Below are 26,176 nucleotides of genomic sequence, written 5' to 3'. Positions count from 1 at the left end.
GTTGTTAATACTTATCGTAACAATTGAGTGGAGTCTTAGCTGGTAATCTGATTTTACTAAGCAATGATTTTTTTGCTTAAGCACAATTGGGCCCATCTGACTGACCACAGAGCAAGGTCCCCCATCAATGTAACGGATGATGCTTGATATTCTTGGCAAGCGCGTCACCACACACCTACCTTCGCTCTTCCATCAGTCATGTTGATAATTGTTATGATTCAACACACAGAAATATAGAATATAGATTTTTAAAAGCTCAGGCACACGATTCAGGTTTCCTTCCCTCGAACACAGCATCCTTGAACTTTGATCCTGATTTATTTTAGAGCTAAGTTGGTAGTAAACAATGTTGTTGGGAAAATTGCATTTCTCGTTTTGGGGACACACCCGCGCTAATAATAGTAGATGATACTAAACGACCGGAAAACCACCCTAAATAACTTTCCTGCTCTTAGGTCGGTAACCATTAACATAAAACCTTATTGTTCTGTTATAAAGTGAACCTGATGCACCTAGTATATCAGAACAGAGCGCTAAATAGAGCAGCGACTCCATGCCTCTGTTATCTGAGGTTCACCTAAATTTTATTTTATTCAAATTTTGCGACATAAAACCGGTGCATCTTTTGACATAATCGCAGTACTCGAAGTGAGTGTTTCTCAAATTTCTGTTTATATCAAACGCTGCTGTAAGTTCATTTGTCAACTATTTTATACAAGAAATAACAAACCAGTGAAAGTAGGGCTTTTCTCAAAATGTATACAAAACAAAGCTCCTGTACTTTTTACAATTTGACAAGTTCTGTTTTCAAATTCCTATAATTATATCCATCCATATGTCAAGAAACAGGTCCAGGTTAAATTTACTAACCTCTGTGACCTGGTAATTAAACAAATCTTTCATTCCATAACAAGTTCTGTTTCCAAATTCCCAAATCCATCCCCATGTCACGAAACATGTCATGGAGGTTAGTACATAAATTTACTAACCTCTGAGACCTGGTAATTAAAAAAAATAGTTCATGCCATAACAAGTTCTGTTTTCAAATTCCTATTGCCCATCCCCGTGTCAAGAAACGGGTCCTGGGGTCGATTTCACAAAGAGTTAGGACTAGTCCTAACTTAGGACTAGTCCTAGGAGATATACAAATTGCATGGATAGTCCTAAGTTAGGACGAGTAACTGGTCCTAACTCGAGATAAGACAAGTCCTAACTCTTTGTGAAACCCACCCCTGGAGGTATAATATTTATACTAAGCTCTGAGACCTGGTAATTAAAACAAAACATATTTCATGCCATAACAAGTTCTGTTTTCAATTTCCCAAATCCATCCCCATGTCGAGAAACAGGTTCTGGATGTTATTACATAAATATACTAACCTCTGAGACCTGGTAATTTAAAACATCTTGCACGGTCCCGGGTATACATGCTTATTCAAATAAGGAACTTTATATTTATTTTTAAAACATTGAAATCATTCCAAGAGCTATACCAAGAGTTTGGAACAACATACGTTTATTTATTGTGATTATTAAACAAAGCAAAATTAATTTATGTATTAAAACAGGTCTAGCGCAGGACACTGCAGTAACAGACAGTTCGGGTGTCCAGGAAGAACTGTCGCCTCGTCTCGTCTGGACTGAGCTTCGTATTGTGGACCGAAGGGCGCAGATTCAAAGCCTACCCGCCGACCCAGCTGAATACATCACTAGCAATGTAAGAACCAAGAAACGACGTTTATAAGAAGTTTAGTCTCTCCATTGTTTTTGTTTTGTTTCTCTATAAAGTTCTGTGTAATCTGTCTGAGTTATGGTAATACCCAATCGACACAGCAAATTAACATCACTAGCAATAATTATAAGAACTCTGAATATAGTTACTCGCTGCTAAAGATTAGAGGATTCGAACTGTGTCTACCGGGCAATCTCGGTGGTCTAAATGGTAATCAGACACTGCTCTAGCTTCCGCCCAGCTAGTAGGGCCTACGTAGCTAAAAAGCAGGAGAGTACTTTTCAGAACTGAGAGGTCTCCTGAATTCTTAAAATATACTCTTCGGTAGTAAAATATAAAGCACAAGACAGAAGTCTACACCTCCATATAAAGCAGGTAGATGGTGTTACCGCAAACCATTATTGATACCTCACCTTGATGCAATACATCGTCGTCTGATTTTCATTCTAAACCTTTTTGGCTAACATTTTTATCCTTTCCAATTATGTGTAAAACCTTTACATGTTATTCAACATAATCTTATTCTGTATTTCATCTTCATCACTCCCTAGGTCATCTCTTCAAAATATTACTACGAACTGACGCCTGCGCACTGGATCGCAATTGCCAGCGACTATGACGATGGCGTTGCGTTTTGGAGTGACGCAAACCACAAGAGAATAATGAAGGGTGGACTGCATGAGGGCGCTACAGCATCACCGGTCTTCGATGGTACATCTTCAACTGTGGACGGTAACAGACATTGTCTAATGTTTAATCTAAATTAGTCAACAAAATGGCTGACCATGCAAAGGGCGAATGCGTGCATTGTGTGGTTTCAACTTCATATTATGACTCTTCAAAAGTACTTTTGCAATGTTGTATTGTTATCAATGCACACAGCAATTCTTCCTGATACATAAGTGACCTCAGATGCAGGAAGTGGTATTTGGGTCAGGCCTCCCGATCCCCAGCAATGTTTTTTATCGGTTCATTAAATCTAAACTTATCCAATCCGGGTGTGCTTTGGAGGTTAACAGTTAGATTGGTGTTATTAACAAACACCATTGTTAATCTGAGGAGATTACTGGTGATGAAATTCATACATGACTCCCTTTTCTGTGAAATACGTCCTCTGAAGAAGTCATTTTTTTTAATTAAAAAAAAAAACCTTAAACAACACAAACACAAAGAAACAAAACCGCACCAGGTTCGGTTTAAAATAATCGAATTTATGCGCTTGCAAGCGGAAACAAATCATGGTAGCATAATAACGGCCAAGCCAATTTGTGAAATATTTTCAGCACAAGTTTGTTAGTCTATGTTGCAGAACACAATGATGCTATTATTACATTATGTTGGCTCTACCGATCCTGATAATAATGCCGTTCGAAGAAAGGCTACAGGATCCCTAAATCGGTCATGGCCGCATAAAACGGTAGCCTCAAAAACAAGACCCTTCAGCATACATTTCGACCAGGAAATAGAATGAGCTTCGTTGGCTCACAGTTGGACTCAGCACTCGACTGCCTTGAAACTTAACGCGGACATAACGAGAAGGCCGAGGCCTGAAATTTCACCACAGTTTAGCTGTCAAACTATCTCTGGAGACATTGCCACTGCATGCTTCTTGAAATGTTATGCGATATATTTATGCGTACAATTTGTAGACCCTCCTCTCCCCAATGGCTTCACAGCATTGCTGAAACTTGAAAAGTTTGTGTGCATGTGACGCCTGTGTTTCAACCACTTGTAACGAGGAAACTTTTTATGCACAAATTTCATTAATTAGGCATCGCCGTTGATTGGCTGGCGAACAACGTCTACTGGGCGGACGCGGCCTATAATTGGATAATAGTTGCGGATTATGACATCACCAGGTTCAAGATTGTCATCGACGATGGCCTCGACAAGCCCCGAGGAATAGCAGTTTATCCACAATTAGGGTAAGGAATTTTTATTCAGTATAACTAACGCCTTTTATAACGCCCTGCTGTCTATCTGCTGTCCACCAAAAATGAAAAAATAGTTGTATTGTACACGATTGAACAAAGAGGGCGGTGTTTAAATGCGATGGTACGAAGCCCAGACTCCTTTTTAGAATAATTCATCAAATGATGTGCGGGGGATCAGACTACTGTTAATGCGTCAAAAATATTTTACAGGCGGAAATTTCAAAACGCTCGGAGTTGGGTAGGTTTCGAGTTTTTGTCAACGAATTACCTATTTTCATGAGCTTGTTTGTGTGGTACTTTTTGAAAGAGGGTTGGTATATATTTTAGAAGAACCTTTTGGAGTTGATATGTAACTGTATTTTGAGTGTAAAATGTGAAAGTGCAGCATTTCTTAATTATTAAAAAGTCGGGAGCAACACAACAGAACAGAGCGACATAATATCACTGACACTAGCAATAGCATAGTTACTAAGTTAGACCATACACAACACAGTACAGTGGTCGTCTGCAGAGTGCAGTGCTAACTTTGGAATTAAGTACATTATGGGTGCGTTCGTTTTAGCTTCCCTGGGTAGACCCCGGTGTTTGGTGTGTTTTTTTTCCAGGACGAACGTGTGCAGATAATTACCCACCTTCGCCCTGGAAAAGAAAACCGTCACACACCGGGGTAGACCCAGGGAAGCTAAACGAACGCACCCATGATTACTTAAATTTTTCTCAATACCATAGATAGTACTAGGCTATTATTATAATAATGTTGTGGAAAGAAAAAATGGATAACTTTCCCAAGCGATTGGGTGAACATGAAAAAGTGTAAAATAAAATTAAAAAAATAGTTTTCAATAATCATACTCGGTCATAATCATAGGAACCGGTAAAAAAAAATAAAAATAGATTTGGTTGCATCACAATATTGTCAATTGAAAAAAAAACGCATATCAATTATTGTGTTTCTAAAATTCAAGAGTATGAACCAGGCTAGACTGAAACTTAACTGGGGCTCTGTACTCCTTGTAAATTGTTTTTACATTTTGCATTTTTGTACGAAAATGCAAATGTAAACATTTTTAACATTGAGTACAAAAATGCAAAGGTAAAAAAAAATAAAAAAGTAGTGCAGAACCCCAGTTACTAAGTCTACATGGTGTAGGCTTTATTTTTGAGGTAAAATTCTTTTAGAACTTTACTTCCTTTTTTTTTTTAAACTGTAAGTTACACCATGGTTGTTATTAAAGGTACCTGTTCTGGACGGACTGGGGAACCAAACAGACAATAGAACGAGCTACGCTAGCAGGAGAAAATCGGACAGTTCTAGTCGATGATAATATCTACTTCCCAAATGGAATCACCATCGATTATACAACTGACAAGTAAGTAAGGAGACGAGATAGGTAAATAAACCTTGATTTTTAAAATATTTTTTCCAATTCAAAACTAAACTAAATAAACTATAAAATGTCAACTGAGTGATACCCGCAGGAAACATAAAACTTGCAGGCGAAAACATACATTGTAGCCCCATTTTAGGGCCAATCATCTTTGTATCCTTTGATTTGTGAAAAGTGGATTGGCCCTATTATGGGGCTACATGTAGTCCGAACTTGGCAGGTTTCATGATTAAAACTTCAATTTTTTGTCAGGAACCCAGATGATAAACATGCAATGTATTTTACTTGGTGTTATAAGTAATAATAATAATAATAATAAGACTTGTAATGCGCACATATCCATAAGTTTGATTTTCTAATGGAAGTGCCCTTTGCAAAATAAGAATTTAAGCCTTTTTAATATAATAATAATAATAATAATAAAGAATATTTATAGGGCGCCAAAATCCACCAAAATGAGGTGCTCAAGGCGCACAGGAGGGGGAACCACACACAGCAAGGACAATAAGACAAATATACCAGTTACATATAGGCGAGATTAAACAAAGTGGTTTTCAACTTAACCTTGAAAGTATTGATGTTAGAAATATTGCGGATTTGTAGAGGCAAGTCATTCCAGAGTGTGGGTCCAGCATGGGAAAAAGACCTATCGCCCCATGACTTGCTACTCTTAGTAACCTGTAGCATGCATGTATTGGAAGATCGGAGAGATCGCACAGGAGTATAAGCTTTAACCAAAGAAATGTTATATATAGGAGCAGAACCATTAATGCAATGAAAGATAAGCAACAGAAGTTTGAAAGTAATACGAGATTCGACTGGTAGCCAGTGAAGTGACTTCAGAACTGGTGTAATGTGAGTGTGTTTCCTGGTAAGAGTGACAATGCGAGCAGCTGCGTTTTGTAATTTTTGTAGTTTAGAAAGTTGAGTTTGGGGTAAGTGAAAAAGAAGACCATTACCGAAATCCAGCCGAGACGAAATGAGAGCATGTACTATTTTCTCAGTGGCTGGACGGGTCAGGTATTTGCGGATCAAGCCAACATTTCTCAACTGGTAACGAACAGATTTACACACATTGGATATATGACCTGACATAGACATTGTACAATCGAAAGTTATACCAAGATTTCTGCAAGAATGAGAGAGAGGAATCACAGAATCAGCAATCTTGAAAGAAGTAACATCGATCTTATCTAATTGAACCTTAGAACCAAATAATAGAAACTCAGACTTAGCACAATTCAATTTAAGAGAGTACACACTCAACCAGCTACAAATATCCTCCACACAAGATTCAAGATTGTGAATGGAACAAAGTGCCTGACTTTGACTTGGGGGAAAAGAAACGTATAACTGAATGTCATCTGCGTAACAATGATATTTGACAGAGTGACGTTGAGATATAGCGGACACAATGCTACAACACACTAGGTCTGGGTAAGTCTGTCTGTATAGTGTACACCCACACCCAACAGTTCACTCCTTTAGTGTCCACCATACCTCATTGCTCTGTCAAAGATGAAATTCCATGCCTGGTATAATAGGGTCTGGGACTTTTTCTAGAATTTGTCTGTTTCTTTCTCTGCCTTCGTGCCTGCTAGTATGACTGTAGATGTAGGAACCCTATGTGTTCACAAGATTGTCCATCTTTGTTTATAGAATCTATTGGACGGATGCCGACCCTGGCGGGAGTAGGGTGGAGGTTTGTTCCCTCGACGGGACAAATCGGCGGACTGTGTATTCCCACCCTGCAGACAAAGGACACTTCTTTGATGTTGCTGTCTTTCAGGTAAACGACATGATATATTAAAACAGGCCTTGAATTATGTTGTGTTGTCACTTAGCCTTCGAGAAAGACACTGCTAGGGCTGAAACATCATGCCATGTTAACTACTTTTTTCAGGAATTACATAGCGGCCAAGAAATCCATACAAGACTCAAATTTTGGGACAAAATCCACAAGACTCCAAAAATATTTAAAATTTAAAACTCAAAACATTTACTGAACCAGAAAATTTGTTTAAAGACCAGAATCAAAGTGAGAACTAAAACTTTCTACACCGGTTCACTTTTGGGCTGCTTTTGAAACAAGCACTAAAAAAAAAAAAATAGGTGAAGATTTCCTTGCCAACCGGTGAAATACGCTTGACGTTAGCTTGGAATTTCCATGCTTTTGTAAGCACTGATTTTATGGTAAGCAGAGCCATGAAATTGGGCCTGGTCATATCTAAACACCTCCCTTCTTCTTTTTGACTTTTTAGAACTACATTTTCGTCACCGACTGGTACAACGGCATTCGTTGCATCTATAAAGACAGTGGAGAGCACTATTTTGCGCTGAACGTTGGCGGACGACCGTTTGGGTTGACTCTCCATGGCAAGGGCATTCTACCTGGAGATTCCTGTAAGTACAACCCTTACCCTTACCCCCCAAGGCTCCACAACAGGTTTCACCACGCATCATCGAGTTCACTTCCCGCCTACATTTCCCGCCTTCGTGCATCACCGCTGATCCACCGCCTAGTACTTAAGCAGCATGCAGCATCAGAGTCCAGCATTCTCCAGAAGACGATCAGAGCATACTGATCGAAACGTCGAGTTAACCCAACGGTTCTTTTCAGAACCACCCCAACTCATTTAGAGATTGTTATTACATGGTGTTACCGCAAACTCTTCTATAACCCTTACCAGGTCAGGGCCCAATTTCAAAGAGCTGCTTAAGCAGACTATTTTGCTTACATAGTTTGTGCTTAGCAGAAATTAGCATGATACTTATCAAAAATTGTGCATGTTCCATGGTATTTTGGCTGGTAACCTTATACTGGTAATCATATTTATGTCGTGCTAAGCTAGTTTATGTGCTTAAGCTCAGGTCCCGATTTCATAAAGTTGTTAAGCAGAAAATACTGCTTAGCTATGCACAAAATAAGTGGGCACCAATTGCAAAAATGATAAGTCTATGGAATTGTGGCTTAACTTATGTTAAGCAGAAAATATTGCTTTTACAAAATGTTTTCAAAATGAGCAAGATACCAGTCAGCGATTATACATGTCAAATGGTATTTTAGCTGGTAACCCTATTCTGGTTAGCAAAATTTTGTTGTGCTTAGCTACTTTTTGTGCTTAATAGCTCACATAATATATTGGTTAGGAAGTGCCCAAGTAAAAATTTGAATCATCATTGTACCACATAACTGCCTTGCCCTTCTAAGCTTGAAGCATCCGACACGATTTACATTTTTACAGCTCCCTGTGATGCCAAACCCTGTGATCATCTTTGCATCAGTGATCCCGGTGGCTATAAGTGCCTGTGCCAAGATGGATTCGATCTTCAAGACAATCATACGTGCTTCCGAAGTGAGTCTACTTTTTGAAAAGTTTAAAGACGCTGAAAAGCACTACCCAAACCACAGTGGATGTTATTGAATTGACAGTAGAAGGATGGACTGTGTTCTGTGTAGGTGCATTCACCACATGTATCATATTGCGGACTGGCATAGTTAATCTATCATTTGAAACTACAAATGGATGATATTAAGTAGTCAGACAGTAGGAGGGTTAACTGTGTACTGCTTAGATGCATTCACCACATGACATCACAGTGCAGGCTGGCATAGTTGATCCATCATTCCAAACCACCGTGGATGAAATTGAGTGTTCACACAGTAGGAGGGTTGACTGTGTACTGCTTAGATGCATTCACCACATGATATCATATTGCTGGCGGGCGTAGTTGATCTATCATTTGAAACAACAGTGGATGATATTGATTGGTCACACAGTAGGAGGGTTGCATGTGTGATATCATTGCTTGCTGGCATCTTACCTATAAACACTCTTATGAATGACATTGTTGTCTTCCTTCTTTCCGACAGGGGCAACCTACCTTGCAAAGCCACAGATTATCCTGGCCGCTCAGAACAGCATCTGCTACTTTCCGAGCAACTTCCCCGACATCACCATCCCGAGCAACTACCAGCGCAACTGCATCCTGGCCAATCGTAGCCATGTGGTGGCGCTTGACGTCGACGTGAGGAGCAAGACGATGTTCTTCTCTGACTTTGTGCATAAGACGATTCAGAGCGTTCGTCTATCGGATGGAGCTGTTGTGAAACCAGTTGTCGGTGGGGTTGGGAGTGTTGAAGGTATGGTAAAAAAAAAAACCCAATAAAACGCTTAGTTTCCCACCAAATTCCTTTTTGAGAGTCTGCCTCCTCCTTTTTTTTTTCATTTTAAAGGACACATTATACTATATGTAATCCACCATATACATAGACTGTCAAACCTGTACAAGTTTGAGATCGATCCGCCATCTGGGTCATGAGAAAAGAGTGACAAAGTAATTACACATTTTGCATGACACCGATTAAATAAAAAAATAAATAAAACGCTCACTGAACGAATTTAGTTTTATTTGTTTCACACCAAATCTGACATTTCAGACAGAAATATTTCAAGGGATGTTTTCTACTATCATCATCAATAGACCATGTGAGTTTTATGTAAATCTGTGAACTTAAAGGAGTTTTTTTCTTATCAAATCTGTAATGTTCCATTAAGTATGCTTCGGCATTACCATGGTCATGAAGGTTGGGGCGAATAAAGAGCTAAAGAACAATGGTGTACTTTCACTTTTGTACTAAAAGTTTTCTTAAATATATTTTCCATTCTAGGGATCGCCATAGATTGGCTCGCCCAGAATCTCTACTGGACTGATTTCCAGCTGAACCACATTGGGATCTCTCGCTACGATGGCAGCAACCGACGAATCCTCCTGGAAGACGACGTTCTTAGTCCAAGAAGTATCGTCATTCATGCAGGCATGAGGTAATGATATTAATAATATGCGCCATGTTTGCCAATGATGACACTCCTGGCGCAAAAAACAAGCACTCTGCTACATGTACATGTATATACACAAAGACACCCAAAGTTTGACAGCTATGGTTTCCGAAATAGATACATATATATGTTTTGAGCTGGTCTTTTTTTCACAGGACTCTGGTGAAAGTATACAGTCCTTTTAAAATACACATCAGTGTCAACCACGTACTGGTAAAACCAAATAATAATCTTTATCCCAGATGCAAATTTAATATCTATTAACAAATCATTTTTAATTATTGGTTTGAAGGATCATGTTTTGGACAGAGTTTGGAACAGCCAATCACATTGAACGGGCGAGTCTTGACGGTAAGAATCGCACCATTATACTCAACAGCGTTGGTGGACTGAATGGATTGGCCATTGACTTTGAAGACAACAGGTGAGTCATGAACCCATTAGAGCCCACATCAAACCCACTACGAGCCCACATTGAACCCACACCGAACCCTCACCGAACCCACAAAGAACCCACAAATTCTGCTAAACTTCATTACTGTGTCGAAGAATGAGAGTGAAAATGCGCATTAATCAGAACAGTTCTTGATCTTGAACAGGATTACTTATCCGATCCAGTAAGAACATTTTGACTTTTCAGACGCTCCCTGATCATTGACCTCAATCATCCTTAGTTCATAACCTTTGACCTCTTCTCATTAGGCTCTACTATGCTGATCGTGGGAGTGGTTCCATTCAACACATAGACTTCAACGGACTTGGAAGGACGCTGTTGTACACAAGAACCGGGGCGGAGTTCTTTGACATTGACATTCATAAGGTAAAAAGCAAACACCCTTTTCATCATCATTGAACATTTACCTGCATCCATGGTTTCTCCGACACAGTTTCAAATAAGTTGAATTAACACCGGATAGAAAATCTTGTCGTGGATGGTACTGTCTTTTTTAGTACTTATTTCCATTCTTAAATTCTTCAGAAGAATTAGAAGTTAAGCTTTGTTGTAATGTCTCTTTTAACAAACATTTTTATTAGTGGTCACAGCTGGTCTGTTTTACATTTACTTACGTTTGCATTTGCTTGTCATTTTTTCATTTGGAATTTTTCCTGATTTTAAACTAGTTTTTATACCTTTTTTATTAGTTCTGATAATGACCTTGTGTTTATCTAACATGATTTTTAAAATGTTACTACACTGTATGTAAGCGCCATGGAGCTATGTTTTTTGATGGATTTGGTGCTATAAAAATGTTTGCTATTATCCACTGGTTGTCCCGCGCCAGTTTTGACAATGTCCCTGAAGACACCAAACGTAAACTTTCCCTTTGAAACTCCTGTCCCTTGAGACTCTGTCTAACCCCCCAAACTTCTTGGTGTAATTTGTAAAGGATTACTTGCTCTGGACGGAGTGGAACACCTTCAACGGCCTGCATGCCATCAACCGGGAGAACAGACGAGTCATTCAGAGCTTCAGCATCAAGAACGAGTCTACATATGGCATAAGAATCTACTCCGACGACAGACAACCCGATTATGAAAGTAAGTATTGGGGTCAATTTCACAACAAGTTTCTAGGAGATATAACAAAACCTAAAGCTAGTCCTACGATAGGTTGATTAACTCGTTCTAACTCGAGTTAGACTAGTCCTAACTCGAGTTAGACTTGTCCTAATTCGAGTTAGACTAGTCCTAACTCGAGTTAGACTTGTCCTAACTCGAGTTAGACTTGTCCTAACTCGAGTTAGACTTGTCCTAACTCGAGTTAGACTTGTCCTAACTCTTTGCGAAATCCACCCCGGACACCTTTGGTAATTGTCGTCAAAGACTAGTATTCTCATTACATGACTCCCAACATATGCATAAATTAACAAATCTGTGAAAAATAGGACTCAATTGGTCATCGAAGTTGAAAGAGAATAATGTAAGAAAAAGACACCCTTGTGACTAATTTGTGTGCTTTCAGACCCATAATAAAAGGCATAAAGAAATGACAATAGTACCAGTCAAAGCTATTGTAACTGTAGGGTGTTCATGCTAGTAACCTATGTTTGTTAAGCAAGTTTGTTGTGCTAAGCAGTTTTTTTGCTTATAGGCTTCAATAAATTTGGCCTGGTTTAATTGTTCGGGGACTCGCAACAGTTTCACTGTTTCTGATTTAACAGATGTCTGCATCGACAATGGTGGTTGCCAGCACCTCTGCCTGCCCGTAGAAGCGGGTGGTATGCGCTGTGAGTGCAGCACGGGGTACCAGCTACACAGCGATGGCCAAACATGTATTGCAGGTAGGTTGGGAGTTTAGAGAAACCAGTGAAAAAAAGTCTTTGTTTTTATTCAAACAAATAATCAAACAAACAAAACACAGTCAGAAAATTGGGCTTCTTTACTTCGAGGGCTTAGCACTTTACAATCTTGGGTTTGTGTTAATCTTTACAGAACTAGGGAAAGTACTCTCCAAAATGATGTCTTTTTCTTCAGCTGCGCACACATCTGGAACTCTCTACCACTTAATCTTAAATCTTGTCTTTGTACCACAAACTTCAGATCTCTTCTCAAAACTTATCTTATGTCACAGGTTTGCAAAGACTAATTTGTTTGTGTCTTTTTCCTTTCATTTGTTTTGGTTTACTGCGCCTTGAACACCCACAGGGTGGATGTGTGTGCATTACAAGTCTTTATTATTATTATTATTATTAAAAATTATCTTGGATTCTATTTCTAGATATCCTCTATGATGACTTCCTGCTAGCTTCGGACACGTACCTTCACAACATCTTTCAGATCAATCTAACGGATCCGGATTTTGGGTACGCTGCTCTTCAGCTAGATACTCGGATGGTGGATAACCCAGTTGCTCTAGCTTACGACCCCATGAGGGCACAGGTGAACAAATCTTAAATCATTGTTATTGTCATTAATTTTTGGAGCATTACCAGTCTATGACAATACCTTAAAGGCAGTGGACACCTTTGGTAATTGTCAATGACCAGTCTTCTCACTTGGTGCATCGCAACATATGCATAAAATAACAAACCTGTGAAAATTTGAAAATTTGTTAAGTTTATTGGTAATCTGTGGAAGTTTGTGTTTTTGACCTAAAAAAGTACCACTTTACAAACATTAAAGATTTTTATTTGCCATTCTTTCTCTACACAGGTGTACTGGTCTGATGTTATACAGAAGACGATTCGTCGAGCCTTCATCTTCAACGGAACTCAAGACATTCTCTTCACTAATCAGTATATTGAAAGTATGTGAACAAAACTCAATGTCCGCAGAAGTGATACAAATATTACTTATAGCGCCCTCATGCGGTCAAAAATAAGGCACATTGGTCTTCGAAGTCGCGAGATAACCATCCAAAAAAAAAACACCCTTGTCAAACGAAGTTGTGTGCTTTCAGATGCTTGATTTCGAAACCTCAAAATCTAAATCTGAGGTCTCAAAATCAAATTCATGGAAAATTTCTTCTTTCTTCAGAGGGAGCCGTTTCTAACATAGTTTTATACTATCAACCTCTCCCCATTACTCGTTACAAAATAAGGTTTTATGCTAATAATTATTTTGAGTATTTACCAATATTGTCCACTGCCTATCCCTCTCTCCTTGTCCCTTCAGCATCAGATGGACTAACAATCGACCCCACCTCACGTCTTCTCTTCTGGACCGATGTCGGTCTACCCAGTATTCAAGTGTCACATCTAGACGGCACCAATCGCAAGAGTATCGTTTTAACGGACATCGAGAAACCACGGGCAATCGTGGCCGATCCCGGACAAGGGTAAGCCAAGAAATATTTATCTTATTTATTTTTGAGGTGTTGTGGCCGAGCAGTCTAGTTTACCAGACCCAAGCTCTGGGCCCAATTGCATAGAGCTGCTAAGCACAACAATTTGCTTAGCATGAAATTTCTTCCTTGATAAAAACAGGATTACCAACCAATTTTCCACGTGATTTTCAGGATTTATAACCAAACAAATTGAATACCGGTAACAAGCAATATTCAACAAATGAAAATTTGGTTTGGTAATCCTGTTTTTATCAAGGAAGAAATTTCATGCTAAGCAGATCTTGGTGCTAAGCAGCTCCATGAAATTGGGCCGTGGTGTTGTTTGTAGCAGAGTGTGGGCTAGAATCTTGGTCATGACACTACCCTTTAGCAAGGCACAGGCCTGATACTTCAAGCAGAGCTGTATGCTTCGTTTGTGAAAGGGCAAGGGCACCAAGGCATTTTCTCTTTGGCAAAGGGCACCCTATGAGGAATTTGCAAATTTCTACTGGAGCATTTCAAGGGCACCAAGGCAATGGCAAGGGGCAACGGAGGCAATCCCCTTTGTTGCCTCCGTGAAGTATCAGGCCTGTTAACTTCATGGAGGCAATGAAGGCGATTGCCCTTATGCCCCCTGGCTCATTGCCTTGTTGCCCTTGAAATGCTCCAGTAGAAATTTACAATTTCCTTTAAATATCTTATAACAACTGTGACCTTTTTATTTTGCAGGCTGATATATTGGTCCGACTGGGGAGCACTACCCAAGATCGAGAGAGCCTACATGGATGGTACCAACCGGTCGGTTCTGGTTAATACCGGTTTGGGCTGGCCAAACGGGTTAGCTCTGGATTACAAAGGTGTGTGATGTTAATAAAGGGTTTTGATACCGTTTTTAGCTCAAGTTTTAGGCCATGAAATGAATCCCTACTCACTTTGAGTGAAGATGTATGTAATATAATTTACCTGTAGTAGTTTCAGCTTCATTAGTTTACAAGTTTTTGAGAAAAAAGTGAAAACCACAGAGCAATGTTTTCAGGAGATATGGGCTTCAGGAGATCTTAGATTGGGCACGGGGGCAACAGAACCTACGACCTCGGTGTCCCCCGTGTTATTTCAGGGCCAAACTTCATAGAGCTACCTAAGCACAAAAAGTAGCTAAGGGTGACCAGCCAAAATATCATATGGCTCATGTTCAATTTGTGACCAGTATCCTGCTTATTTCTGCTAAGCTAACACTTATTAAGCAATTATCGTCTGCTTAAAGCAGCTCTATGAAATTAGTCCCTGGGGTCGATTTCACAAAGAACTTGGGACTTGTCCTAACATAGGACTAGTCCTAACATAGGACTAGTCCTAACATAGGACTAGTCCTAACATAAGACTAGTCCTAACATAGGACTAGTCATAGGATACATGTTTATTAGAAACTTAAGGCTAGTCACATCCTAACTGGAGTTAAGACTAGTAACTTTTTGTGAAATTCACCCCAGCCTTGCCTTCCTTTTTTGTTTGAAACGTAGAAAACAAGTTGTACTGGTGCGATGCGAGTAGCCACCTCATCGAGGTGCTAGACCTGAACACAATGCAGCGAGACGTCCTGCTAGACCTCGGCGAGGGGTCTCACCCCTTCAGCATCGTCACCCACGGTCCCTACATCTACTGGTCCGACTGGAGGCAAAAGACACTCATGAGAGCGGATAAGGACACCGGGGCCAATAACGGGTCGGTCGGACCGGCGGCTTTTGCACGGTTGAACGGATTGTATGCATACAGCACCCGGGATCATGCACCATGTAAGTAACCATATGCGTTTTGTTCGTTGTTTATAGAGGGCGCTGTTGTGTTTGTCAGTTCAAAAGCCCCTTAGTTAAGGAATCACCACGGTCTTTTCTAGAACTTCATCTTGGGCTCTGGGCTCTGGGCTCTGGGCTCTGGGCTCTGGCTTCTGTAGAGTGTTTAATAAGTGCACACACTTTTAGTGCATTGTGTATAGAGGGCGCTGTTGCGTTTGTCACTTTGGAAGGTCCTAGTTTCAGAATCACCAGAGCTTTTTTCCCCAAAACCAATTACAAGATGGGGTATTTAAGTGATCTTACTCCTGTTGTTTCCCTGCTTGGTTAGTTTTTTTTAAGATTGATATGTTTTCTTTTAGGTTTTACTTTAAACTCAGAACTACCTCGAGTCCTGTGCCAAAAAAAAACCCCAAAAAACAAATGTCTCACAGAAATGATTGATCTTTGCAGTTTCCAACGCTTGTGTGAGTGGTTTAGAGAATGGTGGTTGTTCGACCCTGTGTCTGCCTACCCCAGATGGGAGGGTGTGTGCTTGCCGAGATGGATCAACACTCGACCAAGATGGAACGTCCTGTTCTGGAAGTAACTATTACGCAAGTCTTTAAAGGATTTTGGTACTTTTTGTACAACACAAAAAAAAAGAAAACATTTTTTTAAAAACCTTTGAAAACAACTTGAAAATTATTTTATTATTTGGTTTGCGGTAACACTGTGTGGATATCTATTGTCTGGCTAAATTAAGTTACACGTAGGTTCTTTTGAGAATTTTTCTTGCTCTATATTGTACTGCTGTGGCGTAGATTTTTTAGGAATTCTGGACACCTCTCAATTTAAAGACAATAGACCCTATTGGTAATTGTCAAAGACCAGTCTTCTCACTTGGTGTATTTCAAGATATGCATAAAATAACAAACCTATAACAATTTGAGCTCAAATTGGTGATAGAAGTTGCGAGATAAGTATGGAAGAAAAAAACACCCTTGTCACACGAAGTTGTGTGCGTTTAGATGCTTGATTTCGAGACCTCAAATTCTAAATCTGAGGTCTCGAAATCAAATTCGTGGAAAATTACTTGATTCTTCCAAACTACTTCACTTCAGAGGGAGTCGTTTCTCACTGTTTTTTATACTATCAACAGCTCCCCATCACTCGGTACCAAGCAAGGTTTTTATGCTAATTATTATTTTGAGTACTTACCAATAGTGTCCACTGCCTTTGAGTTATGTTCTTTTGAGCTCTTGTCTTGCTCTATGTTCTACTGCCATGTCGACGATTTCTTAAGAATTCTGGAGACTTCTTAGTTTAAAAACAGAATATTATATTTTGTTTCTTGTTGATTAGCGATTCAGTGCACACACATTTTGAACCACGGAGTCCTACAGTCGGATTGCCACCGCGTCCCCGGTTCCACGTGCAATGTAGAATGTCAGAGCGGGTACCAGCCGAGTGTCGGTCGCATCCGATGTGGACATGATGGAGTCTGGAATGTTGAAACGGACACTGTCTGTGAATGTAAGTTAGGTTGTTCTCGAAGGAAAAAAACCTTGACGGCATCTTAACTGGATTTTACTAATGATTCCATAGGCAATTTTATAATGTGCCGTATCGATCTATGCACGTGGTGCGGTGACACATCAACGTCCAACGTCATGGCTCTGCTTACTGTAAATTTCTGCGCTTATGGTCTCCATTTACCACTTACCTGCGCGCACCGAATTTCCGCACTAGCTGTGTAAGTGCATGCCTAGTAAAGTGGAGTACCCTCAAGCACATGCCAAAATTTCCTGCTAACCCCTGAAAGACAGTTGGCGTCAGCACATAATTGCCTGCGTAAGCACCGATTATTTGCTTACTTACGATAAGCAGAGCCATGAAATTGGGCCGAGATGTCCTACCACTGGACCACCCCTGGGCCCAATTTCATAGAGCTGCTTAAGCATAAAATTTTGCTTAAGCAAACAAATCATTGCTTAGTAAAATCGGATTACCGGCCAAGATACCACTCAATTGTTATGCTAAGTAAACAATAGCTAAATACCAGTCACAAGCAATATATATGGCATGCAATTTTGGCCAGTAAACATGTGTCAAATAAGCGATCTATTTTGGTGCTTAAGCAAATGTTTTGCTTAAGCAGCTCTATGAAATTGGCCCCTGATAGCTAGAGGTAGTAGCTCAAATCTTATATTTTAGCAGTATCTTAGCGATTTAAACATCTATTGAAACTGTATTATTTGTCTTTGTGGTTGCAGTGGTGAAATGCCCACAGCTTTCAACTCCGAGCCATGCCAGTGTTGTAGCTTGTCTTGGTCCCCACGTCTACGGTAACCAGTGTAGATTCCGTTGTCAAACCGGCTACATGCAAGTAGATGGAGAGGAGGAAGTTTTATGCATGGATGATGGGCAGTGGTCTGGTAACCTTCTCACGTGCCAAGGTGTGTATAAAGTATTAGTAGACTGGTGTGTCTTAAAGCCATTTTGGCGTCCATAATACAAGAGTGCTGTTGGTATCGACTGTTCACCTCACAACATCAATGGATTCGACTTTCTTGTGAAAATACTGTGATAGTTTTTATGGTTTTTCCCCCAGCAAGTAGACATAGTATTCATTTGTTAAAACAAGTATTCAATGACAAAAAAACAATCTATGAGCCTACCTTTACATGTACTGTATTTCATAAAATGTAAGATTTCAAAGTTTTCTGGTGTGAGATGAGTTCGCTTTGTACCTGATGCAGGAAGTCCATTGATTGGATGCCATGAGTTTACATCATCTGTGTGTATAGTTGCAGAGTTGTTTTAGTGGATTTTATTTGTAATTTTTTTCTTTCTACAAAGTGGTTACTTGCCCCCCACTTCCTGCCCATCCCACCGGTGTCTACTCGCCGCCGGAGTGCTCCACAACACCTTCCCATTACAACACCACCTGTAACGTAATGTGCTCCGAGGGGTACCGGCTACTAGGTGTGGCATCTCGAATGTGCCAAGCAGACGCCCAGTGGAGCGATAGTGAGCGAGCATCTACGTGCGTAGGTGAGTTTAATTTTTTATCCTTCGAGAAAGACTTGGGTCCAAACTAAAATGAGCCTGGGCAACTAGTGAGATTAGTGTCGAAGTCACGACTATTGACTGCTTAATCGTGTGGCGACTACTCATATTTAAGTACTCAGTTAGACGTGCCGCCACAAAACTACAAAAATAATCTCCACAACCTGCGTGGTGAAATATATAAGAATATGTTAACAATAAAAAAGAAGTAATACCCCCTGCCTAAGTCTTGTTTCTGTTGAGCTTTTCATTGAAAGGAATTAGAGATTAATGCTGTGCTCTTTAGGACCAGCTGGAGAGGAGAGTCTCTAGACAGGAACTTTGCGTCTTTTAGGCAATCCTTCAAGCTCCAGCTGTTTTCCCCAGCTCTTTCCTTCCTCTGTATTTTGATTGCCCTTGCTGTATCTTTTAATGTTTTTAATTGCATTATTGTGTTTTTTATCTGCCCGAGAAATGAAATAAATACAGATATAAATGAAAAATCCTCTCTGTATCGGGTATAGACGTGACAGCTCCTGTTTTTGGCAATTCCTGCCCCTCGGACATTACCGTCACAGCAGAGAGTGGTCAGATCGCGGCCAACGTAACGTGGCCGGAGCCGCAAGCTACGGACAACTCTGGGGAAGAGCCTACGATAACCTCAAATGTGGATTCCCCGTTGCTTCTTGGTGAGCAGAGCAGAATGGTGATGTACTACGCACGGGACAGCGAAGGGAACGCGGGTGTGTGTACGTTCATCGTCACAGTGACTGGTAAGATACAGGGGGTTTTCTCTCTCAGGGATGTATTTCACCGTTTTTAAGGGAGTTCCGTTTTATCCCCCCCAAAAAAACAAACAAACAAAATTAAGTTTGTGACCAAAATAAAGTTTGTGACCAAAATAAAGTTTGTGACCAAAATAAAGTTTGTGACCAAAATAAAGTTTCTGACCAAAATGAAATTTCTGACCAAAATAAAGTTTGTGCAAAATTTTTTGTTATTTCCTTTCCTTACACAGTTCTTTACTGTGACATGCTCGGTCTTCCATTCAACGGTTACTTTGAGCATTGCACGCACCATCTTGGCTCCATCTGCGCCATTCGTTGTAACGAGGGATTCGCCGTCGGTGGCTCTCAACAACGTCATTGTGAACTTGACACGAACGGTAACAAAGGTTGGTCCGGACAACCTGCACACTGTCTGTGTAAGTGAGAACATTTTCAGACTTTTATCCGAGTTCAGAGTTTTTAAAATATTACACACAGGGATTTTATTTCACCAATTTACCAAAATGTTTGTTTTTAGTCACCCCCCCAAACATGAAGATGAAACCATATAGAATGCCTCAGATTACGGAGTAGGGCTTTTAAAGGGACACCTTGCCCTGACTCCACAAAATGGCTGACCGTCTTTGTTCGCAACGTTAAAGGAAAACCGTGCAATTTCGAGGCATGTTTGTGTGGATCATTATATTCTACTTTGCATTCTCTAATGCTTTTCAAAGACCAGCTCGACTAACCCTGTCACATTTTATACAGTGCTAACAAGCATCGCTGCATGTGGAAAAAAAAAAATAATAACTTCTGTTTTTGTCGGATGTCCCTTAGTAATTGAATGCGATGAGCCACCAGCCGAGCCCAATGTGTTTAAAGCGGGGTGCCGACCACCATACTACTTCAGGGCTGCGTGTAGCTACTCATGCGCTCCTGGGTACGAGAGGTTGCAAGGCGCTGAATACCGGACTTGTCAGGACGATAACACATGGTCGGGGTTAGCGTTGGAATGCCAGAGTAAGTTCAACTGTTTCTTCTTCTCACCCATACACTCTTGATTTGCTGAGATGTAGAACAAGGAGCAATTCCAACAGTTTAATTCCACGTACTGCATCTCTTTGGAACTCCTTTCCCGGTGCATGTTTCCCTCCATCCTACAATATAGACTGTTTTAAGAGGAATATCAATTCCTACCTTCAGTTCCCCTGAGTTCTTTTCACATTCAAAAATTAATTTTTCCCCATACCAAGAGTGGTTTTATCCTTGTTTAAGGCGAACTTTAAAAAAAATTGTTCACTACAATGTTGTCATTTCCTTTTGTAGAGAGAACTTGCCCACCGTTGGAGTTGAATGAACACGCAAAGATCAGCCCGCTAGCCTGTCTAGATGGTCAGAGCTTCTACCAGGACCAGTGTACATTGTCTTGTGATGATGGGTACCGGTTGGTTGGTAACACTACTCACACGTGTCTGGAAACTGGCCAGTGGAGCGACGCACACGACGAGCATTTCTGTGAGGGTAAGAATTCTCGTTAAAAGCGACCCCCCTTCCGTGGACAACGATCGCTGTAGTCAAACTTTGAATGGTTGTTCAGGCCTGTGAAATCTCCTCTTCAAACCTACAATCCGATTTGTTACTCCCTTTTTTTTCTTCTTCTTTTTTTTTCCGTAATTTTTTTTTTTTTTTCCTCTTCTTTTCTTATACAGTATAAACTTGGCATGCCTTATTTAAGCTTGATAATGTGAGATAAGCCTAGTTACTGGATTGCTGGGGTGCCCCAATTCGACCAGCGTAAATGTGTGATGCGTGCTCACTTGACGTTACACGATCATTCTTACATCATGAAGTGTTTGAGCTCTTTTTTTAAGGGTCCACTGGTTGTTAGACCTTTTTATTGTAAAATTCAATTTTTTTTGTAAAAGTGTCTGACAAATTTGATAAATCAGAAATTTTGTTTTGTTCGTAGAAACATCAACTTGTTACCTTCATAAATAATAAAAAAATTCAATTCAGGTCACTTTGAATTGGTAAGTGGGAAATTTTGGCTTGTGCATAGTCCATGCTACTAGGCATTCTTCGCTTACACAGCTAGTCCCGGAATTAGGCGGTGCCCTAAAACCGGAGAATAGTGATTAAAGAGCAGAATTTAGCGGTAAGCAGAGCCATGAAATTGGGCCCAGGGCCCTGGGCCCAGTTTCATAGAGCTGCTTAAGCATAGTTGCTAAGCACAACCAAATTATGCTTACAAGGATAAGGGCCGTACCAGCTAAAATACCATGTCACATGTACAAAATGTAATTGGTATCTTGCTAAGTGGTGCTAAGCAGAAAAATATTAAGCAATATTTTCTGTGTGAGCAGTTCTATGAAATTGGGCCTAGGTCTTGCAGCCATTTGCAGCCTCTATGGGCCTTTTGGTCAGCTGTTTGTGGTTGCTGTGGTATCTAACTAAAGGGTTAAATTAACATACAAATTTATTATCAATTACATTCTCTGGTTCTCATTTTGGATCTGTTTCTATTACTTTAGACATTGCTGCTCCTCATTTCAATGGGACTTGCCCTGAAACTTTTATCGTCACCGCTCCGCGAGGTGAGACCACCGCTGTTGTAACTTGGACGCTCCCCATTGTCATGGACAACGAGGGAAACGAATTGATTGTCAACTCGTCACGGCATTCAGGGGCATCCTTCCCCGAGGGCATGTTCGTTGTACTGATTCAGGCAACTGACCAGGCTGGGAACCAGGGAACGTGTCAATTCGTTTTTCATGTGCAAGGTAAGACACAGAAGGAATTATTTTGGGGTTGGAAGTTTGACTTTAGTCATTTTTTGTTATTCACCATCTAGGATTGAAGGAGCATCTTAAAAGTCTGGGTGGGGTTTCGTGGCTGAGTGGTGTAGGGGGTTGAACTCAGGTTTCTTAAATTTACAGATTGTGAGTTTGAATCCTGGCCTGGTCAGCCGCGACATTTGTGTACTTGATCATAATTGCTTCTCTCCACCCAGGAGTACAAGTCGTGACGTAGAGAGCTGGGAGTAGCTTTTGGGTAGAAATTACACAAAGTATGACTATAATGATCTGTTCAGCGCCTTCACTGGGGTCAAAGGAGGCAAATGATTGGACGATAGCTGTTCCTTGTGCATTAAAACGCGCGCATGAGCTCGGCGTCAGTTTATACGCGCGTACATGTTACACGCGCGCACTCAAAATTGATACATTTTCAGCGTGCGTACGCGTAAGTGCGCGAAGTTGCAATGAAACTAACAGGGATAAAAATAAGCGTGCAATACAGTGCAACGCGCAAGGTTTACACAATGTATGCTGATTTAGTGGCCACTTGTTCGCTATTTTCCAAAGCCGGTCTTTATACCACCGTTAACACTCCCACATGTGACCGGGTTTTGACTAATCAGAGACTTGAAACCGTCCAAGGTATTTAATAATGAGCATCGATTATACATGATTGTATAATCATTGTGAAAAACTACTCTCTCTCTGAAGTAACGTAGTTTTTGAGAAAGATGGTAGTTTCTGAGAAAGACTTCAGGCCCGAAGTCTTTCTCAGTTATCCAAAAGCACACAAATTTGTGCAACAGCTGTGATTGTTATAATTATTCTCTTGCAACTTTGATGACCAATTGAGGCAAAGTTTTTCACAGATTTTGTATTTTATGCAAACGTTTAGATACACCAGGTATTTTTCTTTGATTTACCAAACGTGTCCTGTGCCTTTAAGCACCAATTGCATCCTTTAGTAATTTTGGCTCAATTTATATCCAGTTATTATTAATTTTGAAAATTTCTGTATTCCATAGTTGTCCGCTGTCCTCCTCATTCCTTCCCTCACTTTGGGGACTTCCGAGGAGAGGTTTGCGAGAACTTCTTCGGTGCGCAGTGTACCTTCAGCTGCCGTGCGGGATATAAGCTGACGGGGTCAAGTGTTCGGACTTGCGAGTGGAGTGGTCAGATGAACGAATCGAAACACTGGACCGGAGAGGAGCCCGTATGTGAAGGTATTTCCAGAAGAAAATATCTTGAAATTTCTAAGAAAGAAATGTGTTGGTCACTGGTGGCAACAGTATAAACTTGGTGGGATGTTGGCTGATAACCTGTTTCTGCTTAGTAAGATTGTTCTGTGCTTAGCAAGATATTGTGCTTACAGGCTTTATGGAATATAAGCCTGCCGTCATATTTGGGGTGACCGAAGGAGCCCTTTTGTCGATTGCATCATTTATAAGTAAGTGGTGGTGAGACTGCAGGGATATTTTTCAGATCCCCTTCGTTTTTGCAAATTTTGCCAATAAATCATCAATACCTCGACATAAACCAAACAATGACCCAACGTTTTGTTGTTGTCCATCTTTATTGACAAACAGTTGTGATGTGTCCGATGTTCGACTACCCTAAAGACACTAAAATAGAAGGTTGCGATGCCAAGACTACGTCTCTTCCTTACGGCTCGACGTGTTACACGACGTGCGGAGTCGGAAAACGCCCGGCACCGGGAGGAAATAACGGAGTGAGAATGTGTCAAGAAAACGGCACTTGGTCAGGAGAAAATGTCATTTGTCAAAGTAAGTGTTTCCGTTAAACTTCTTCACTGGCACAAAACTATACAAAGAAAACTATTGGGTAACCGGCTCCTGAACATGTCTCATACCTGGCAATCCTGGGGTGATTGCTGTTTTGTTTTCATGCCGGTCCACCTCTTTGGAACAGCCTCCCGTTTCAACTCGGACAAGTAGATACTTGTTCTCAATTTGATACTTATCTGTTTCAGAAATCATAGCTTCAGCCTTGGGGTGTCTTTGTACAGAGCAGAGTTCTTGTTTTTGCGCCAGGAATGTCGTCCTTGACAGACAAGGGGGGGCACTAGAAATGTTTTCACAATTATTATTCTATATATTATTTGGTTTGCGGTAACTAGAGCAAGCTTGTCGAAACATTGAGACCAATTCAAGAACTGACTCCGCGGTAGTTCAGTTATTTACGATCCTATAAGCTAAAGTAGTAGTCACAGCCTATTTCTATACCATCTGCCAGGTAATAGTTAATAAGCAGGACAGTTCCTTTTCAGAACTGAGAAGTCTCCCGAACACCCGAAACAATCTACTCTACCATAGTAGAATAAAGCAAGACAGTTCTCTAAGAACAAACTCTACCTGGCAAGTAGATACACACATGGTGTTACCGCAAACCAAATATATATTGATACCTCACCATGCAATGCCTCAAATCCTATTTTATTATTATTATTCTATTAATGAAAAAAATAAAAAACAACAAGAAGGAAGTATATATAATAACATGTAGTATAGTAAATTGTTTAAAGAGGAAGAGAAAATGTCAAACTCAATTTTGTGATGTATAGGTTGGAACAAATAAAAACAAGATACAAGCATCTCAAAGGGGTTACCACTAAGGGATACCACAACAGAAAAATAAGTTTCTTTACTGCGACTGATGGGGGTCTGTTGAAACCGCTGAGTTGCAGACAGGAAAATCCTTGTGACCGGTGATATCAAATTAGTAGGAGAGATGGCCTTAGCTTTCTATCCAAACCGGACTTTCGTCAGAGGCAACGAATGTATATATCTTTTGTTCACCCTTCTAGATGTTACCTGCAATGTGTTACCCCCTCTAAGATATGGTTCGATCCATTGCAACACAAATCCGCCACAGTTCCGGACGGTGTGTCGATACCAATGTCGAGAAGGATTTTCACTCCGGGGTTCAACCAGTACGACGTGCCTGACTTCTGGAAACTGGTCCAGGGCCGACCCACCGATCTGCCAAGGTATGTGTGTAGTCTCAGACGGAAAAGCTCCTGTGTTCTTTAATTGTACTTCATCGCCAATAGAGGGCGCTATTATGCACAAACCGCTGTGACCTTTCTGTTGTTGATAAACAAACCGCGCTGGTTGGCATGGACCATCGAATTTTAGCAAAACATTCAATCATGTTAACATAATGTTCTGACCGAATTCAATTTATTTTTTCAGAATTCCCATTGCCTAGGTACCCTTGCCCTTTCAAAAACGAAGCACACAGGCCTGTTTTACTCTCCTATTCTTAAAATTTGATTTGTTTTCCTTTCATCCATTGGGCAGATATTCTAGCGCCGCAATTTCTTCCGGAGTGCCCTCAGATCTTCATGACCATCATCCCAGAGCCATGCGCCAACGGCTCTATCGTCAGCTACGAGTGGCCGACAGCTCTAGATAACTCCGGGGAGGTTAATGTCACAGGAGGGGAAGACGATGTTGCGGGGAGCTGGTGGCCCGTCGGGGTCTATGAGCGTTCCTTCACAGCGCGAGACCCGTCCGGGAACACGGCAGAGTGTTTACTTACTGTCACTATCTTGAGTAAGTGTCCTTGATCAAGAATGTGTTATTTCCTCCCTTAAGCTGAATTCCTCTTTTGGGGTTTTGATTTTCCTCTTTTTTTCTTCACTTTCTGTGTACAAAAGTATAGGAATATTATCTTTTTCGTTTTTTTTCTTGCCCGGTTTACTCTTTTTCGCTTCTTTCATGGATAGTTACTCACATGCCTGCTTGATTCTGATTGGTTGACCAATAGTACTGATTGGTTGCCCATATCACATTCTGCATATTAGGATAGTCTAAAGCCCGGTTCATACTTCCTGCCAAAAAGGATATAATTTAAAGGCACTGTACATCATCATCATCATCATCATCCGTCGTCCTTAGACGGAATAGCAGAAGCAGCTTTGATGAAGTGGTGCCAGGTTGCTTTGTCCCTCATGAGTTGTTGAGTCTCGTTTTGATTGAGATTTGTGTCTCGGGTGATGGTGTCAGTGTAGCTCATTTTCCTCCTGCCGCGATTTGGATGTCCGCCAGGGGGATTCCAAAAGACCAGATGCGATATAGGTTGATCCGCTGTTCGAAAACAGTGGCCAG

At 40.6% G+C, this 26,176-nt stretch overlaps 1 protein-coding gene across 1 annotated transcript in view; it reads left to right on the top strand.

Annotated features, from left to right (window-relative positions):
• LOC139944847 (uncharacterized) overlaps positions 1–26,176 on the top strand; it is a 54,010-nt gene that overhangs the window by 607 nt on the left and 27,227 nt on the right. Inside the window, exons 2-32 of the mRNA XM_071941980.1 lie at positions 1,569–1,717; positions 2,284–2,464; positions 3,504–3,657; positions 4,902–5,036; positions 6,714–6,843; positions 7,316–7,457; positions 8,300–8,410; positions 8,929–9,198; positions 9,727–9,880; positions 10,188–10,319; positions 10,598–10,715; positions 11,284–11,434; positions 12,058–12,177; positions 12,615–12,775; positions 13,049–13,142; positions 13,511–13,673; positions 14,391–14,518; positions 15,182–15,454; positions 15,905–16,036; positions 16,796–16,966; positions 17,707–17,889; positions 18,293–18,487; positions 19,006–19,254; positions 19,500–19,685; positions 20,089–20,271; positions 20,578–20,772; positions 21,783–22,031; positions 23,072–23,269; positions 23,633–23,830; positions 24,871–25,053; positions 25,367–25,621. Coding sequence (XP_071798081.1) covers positions 1,569–1,717; positions 2,284–2,464; positions 3,504–3,657; positions 4,902–5,036; positions 6,714–6,843; positions 7,316–7,457; positions 8,300–8,410; positions 8,929–9,198; positions 9,727–9,880; positions 10,188–10,319; positions 10,598–10,715; positions 11,284–11,434; positions 12,058–12,177; positions 12,615–12,775; positions 13,049–13,142; positions 13,511–13,673; positions 14,391–14,518; positions 15,182–15,454; positions 15,905–16,036; positions 16,796–16,966; positions 17,707–17,889; positions 18,293–18,487; positions 19,006–19,254; positions 19,500–19,685; positions 20,089–20,271; positions 20,578–20,772; positions 21,783–22,031; positions 23,072–23,269; positions 23,633–23,830; positions 24,871–25,053; positions 25,367–25,621 — 5,343 coding nt within the window. The remainder of the gene's footprint in view (positions 1–1,568; positions 1,718–2,283; positions 2,465–3,503; positions 3,658–4,901; positions 5,037–6,713; positions 6,844–7,315; positions 7,458–8,299; positions 8,411–8,928; positions 9,199–9,726; positions 9,881–10,187; positions 10,320–10,597; positions 10,716–11,283; positions 11,435–12,057; positions 12,178–12,614; positions 12,776–13,048; positions 13,143–13,510; positions 13,674–14,390; positions 14,519–15,181; positions 15,455–15,904; positions 16,037–16,795; positions 16,967–17,706; positions 17,890–18,292; positions 18,488–19,005; positions 19,255–19,499; positions 19,686–20,088; positions 20,272–20,577; positions 20,773–21,782; positions 22,032–23,071; positions 23,270–23,632; positions 23,831–24,870; positions 25,054–25,366; positions 25,622–26,176) is intronic.

Source organism: Asterias amurensis, chromosome 12 (genome assembly GCF_032118995.1).
Source record: "Asterias amurensis chromosome 12, ASM3211899v1".
Classification (NCBI taxonomy): Eukaryota; Metazoa; Echinodermata; class Asteroidea; order Forcipulatida; family Asteriidae; genus Asterias; species Asterias amurensis.
Note: the sequence above shows the minus strand (reverse complement) of the source record. Positions and strands in the feature narration are given on the sequence as shown.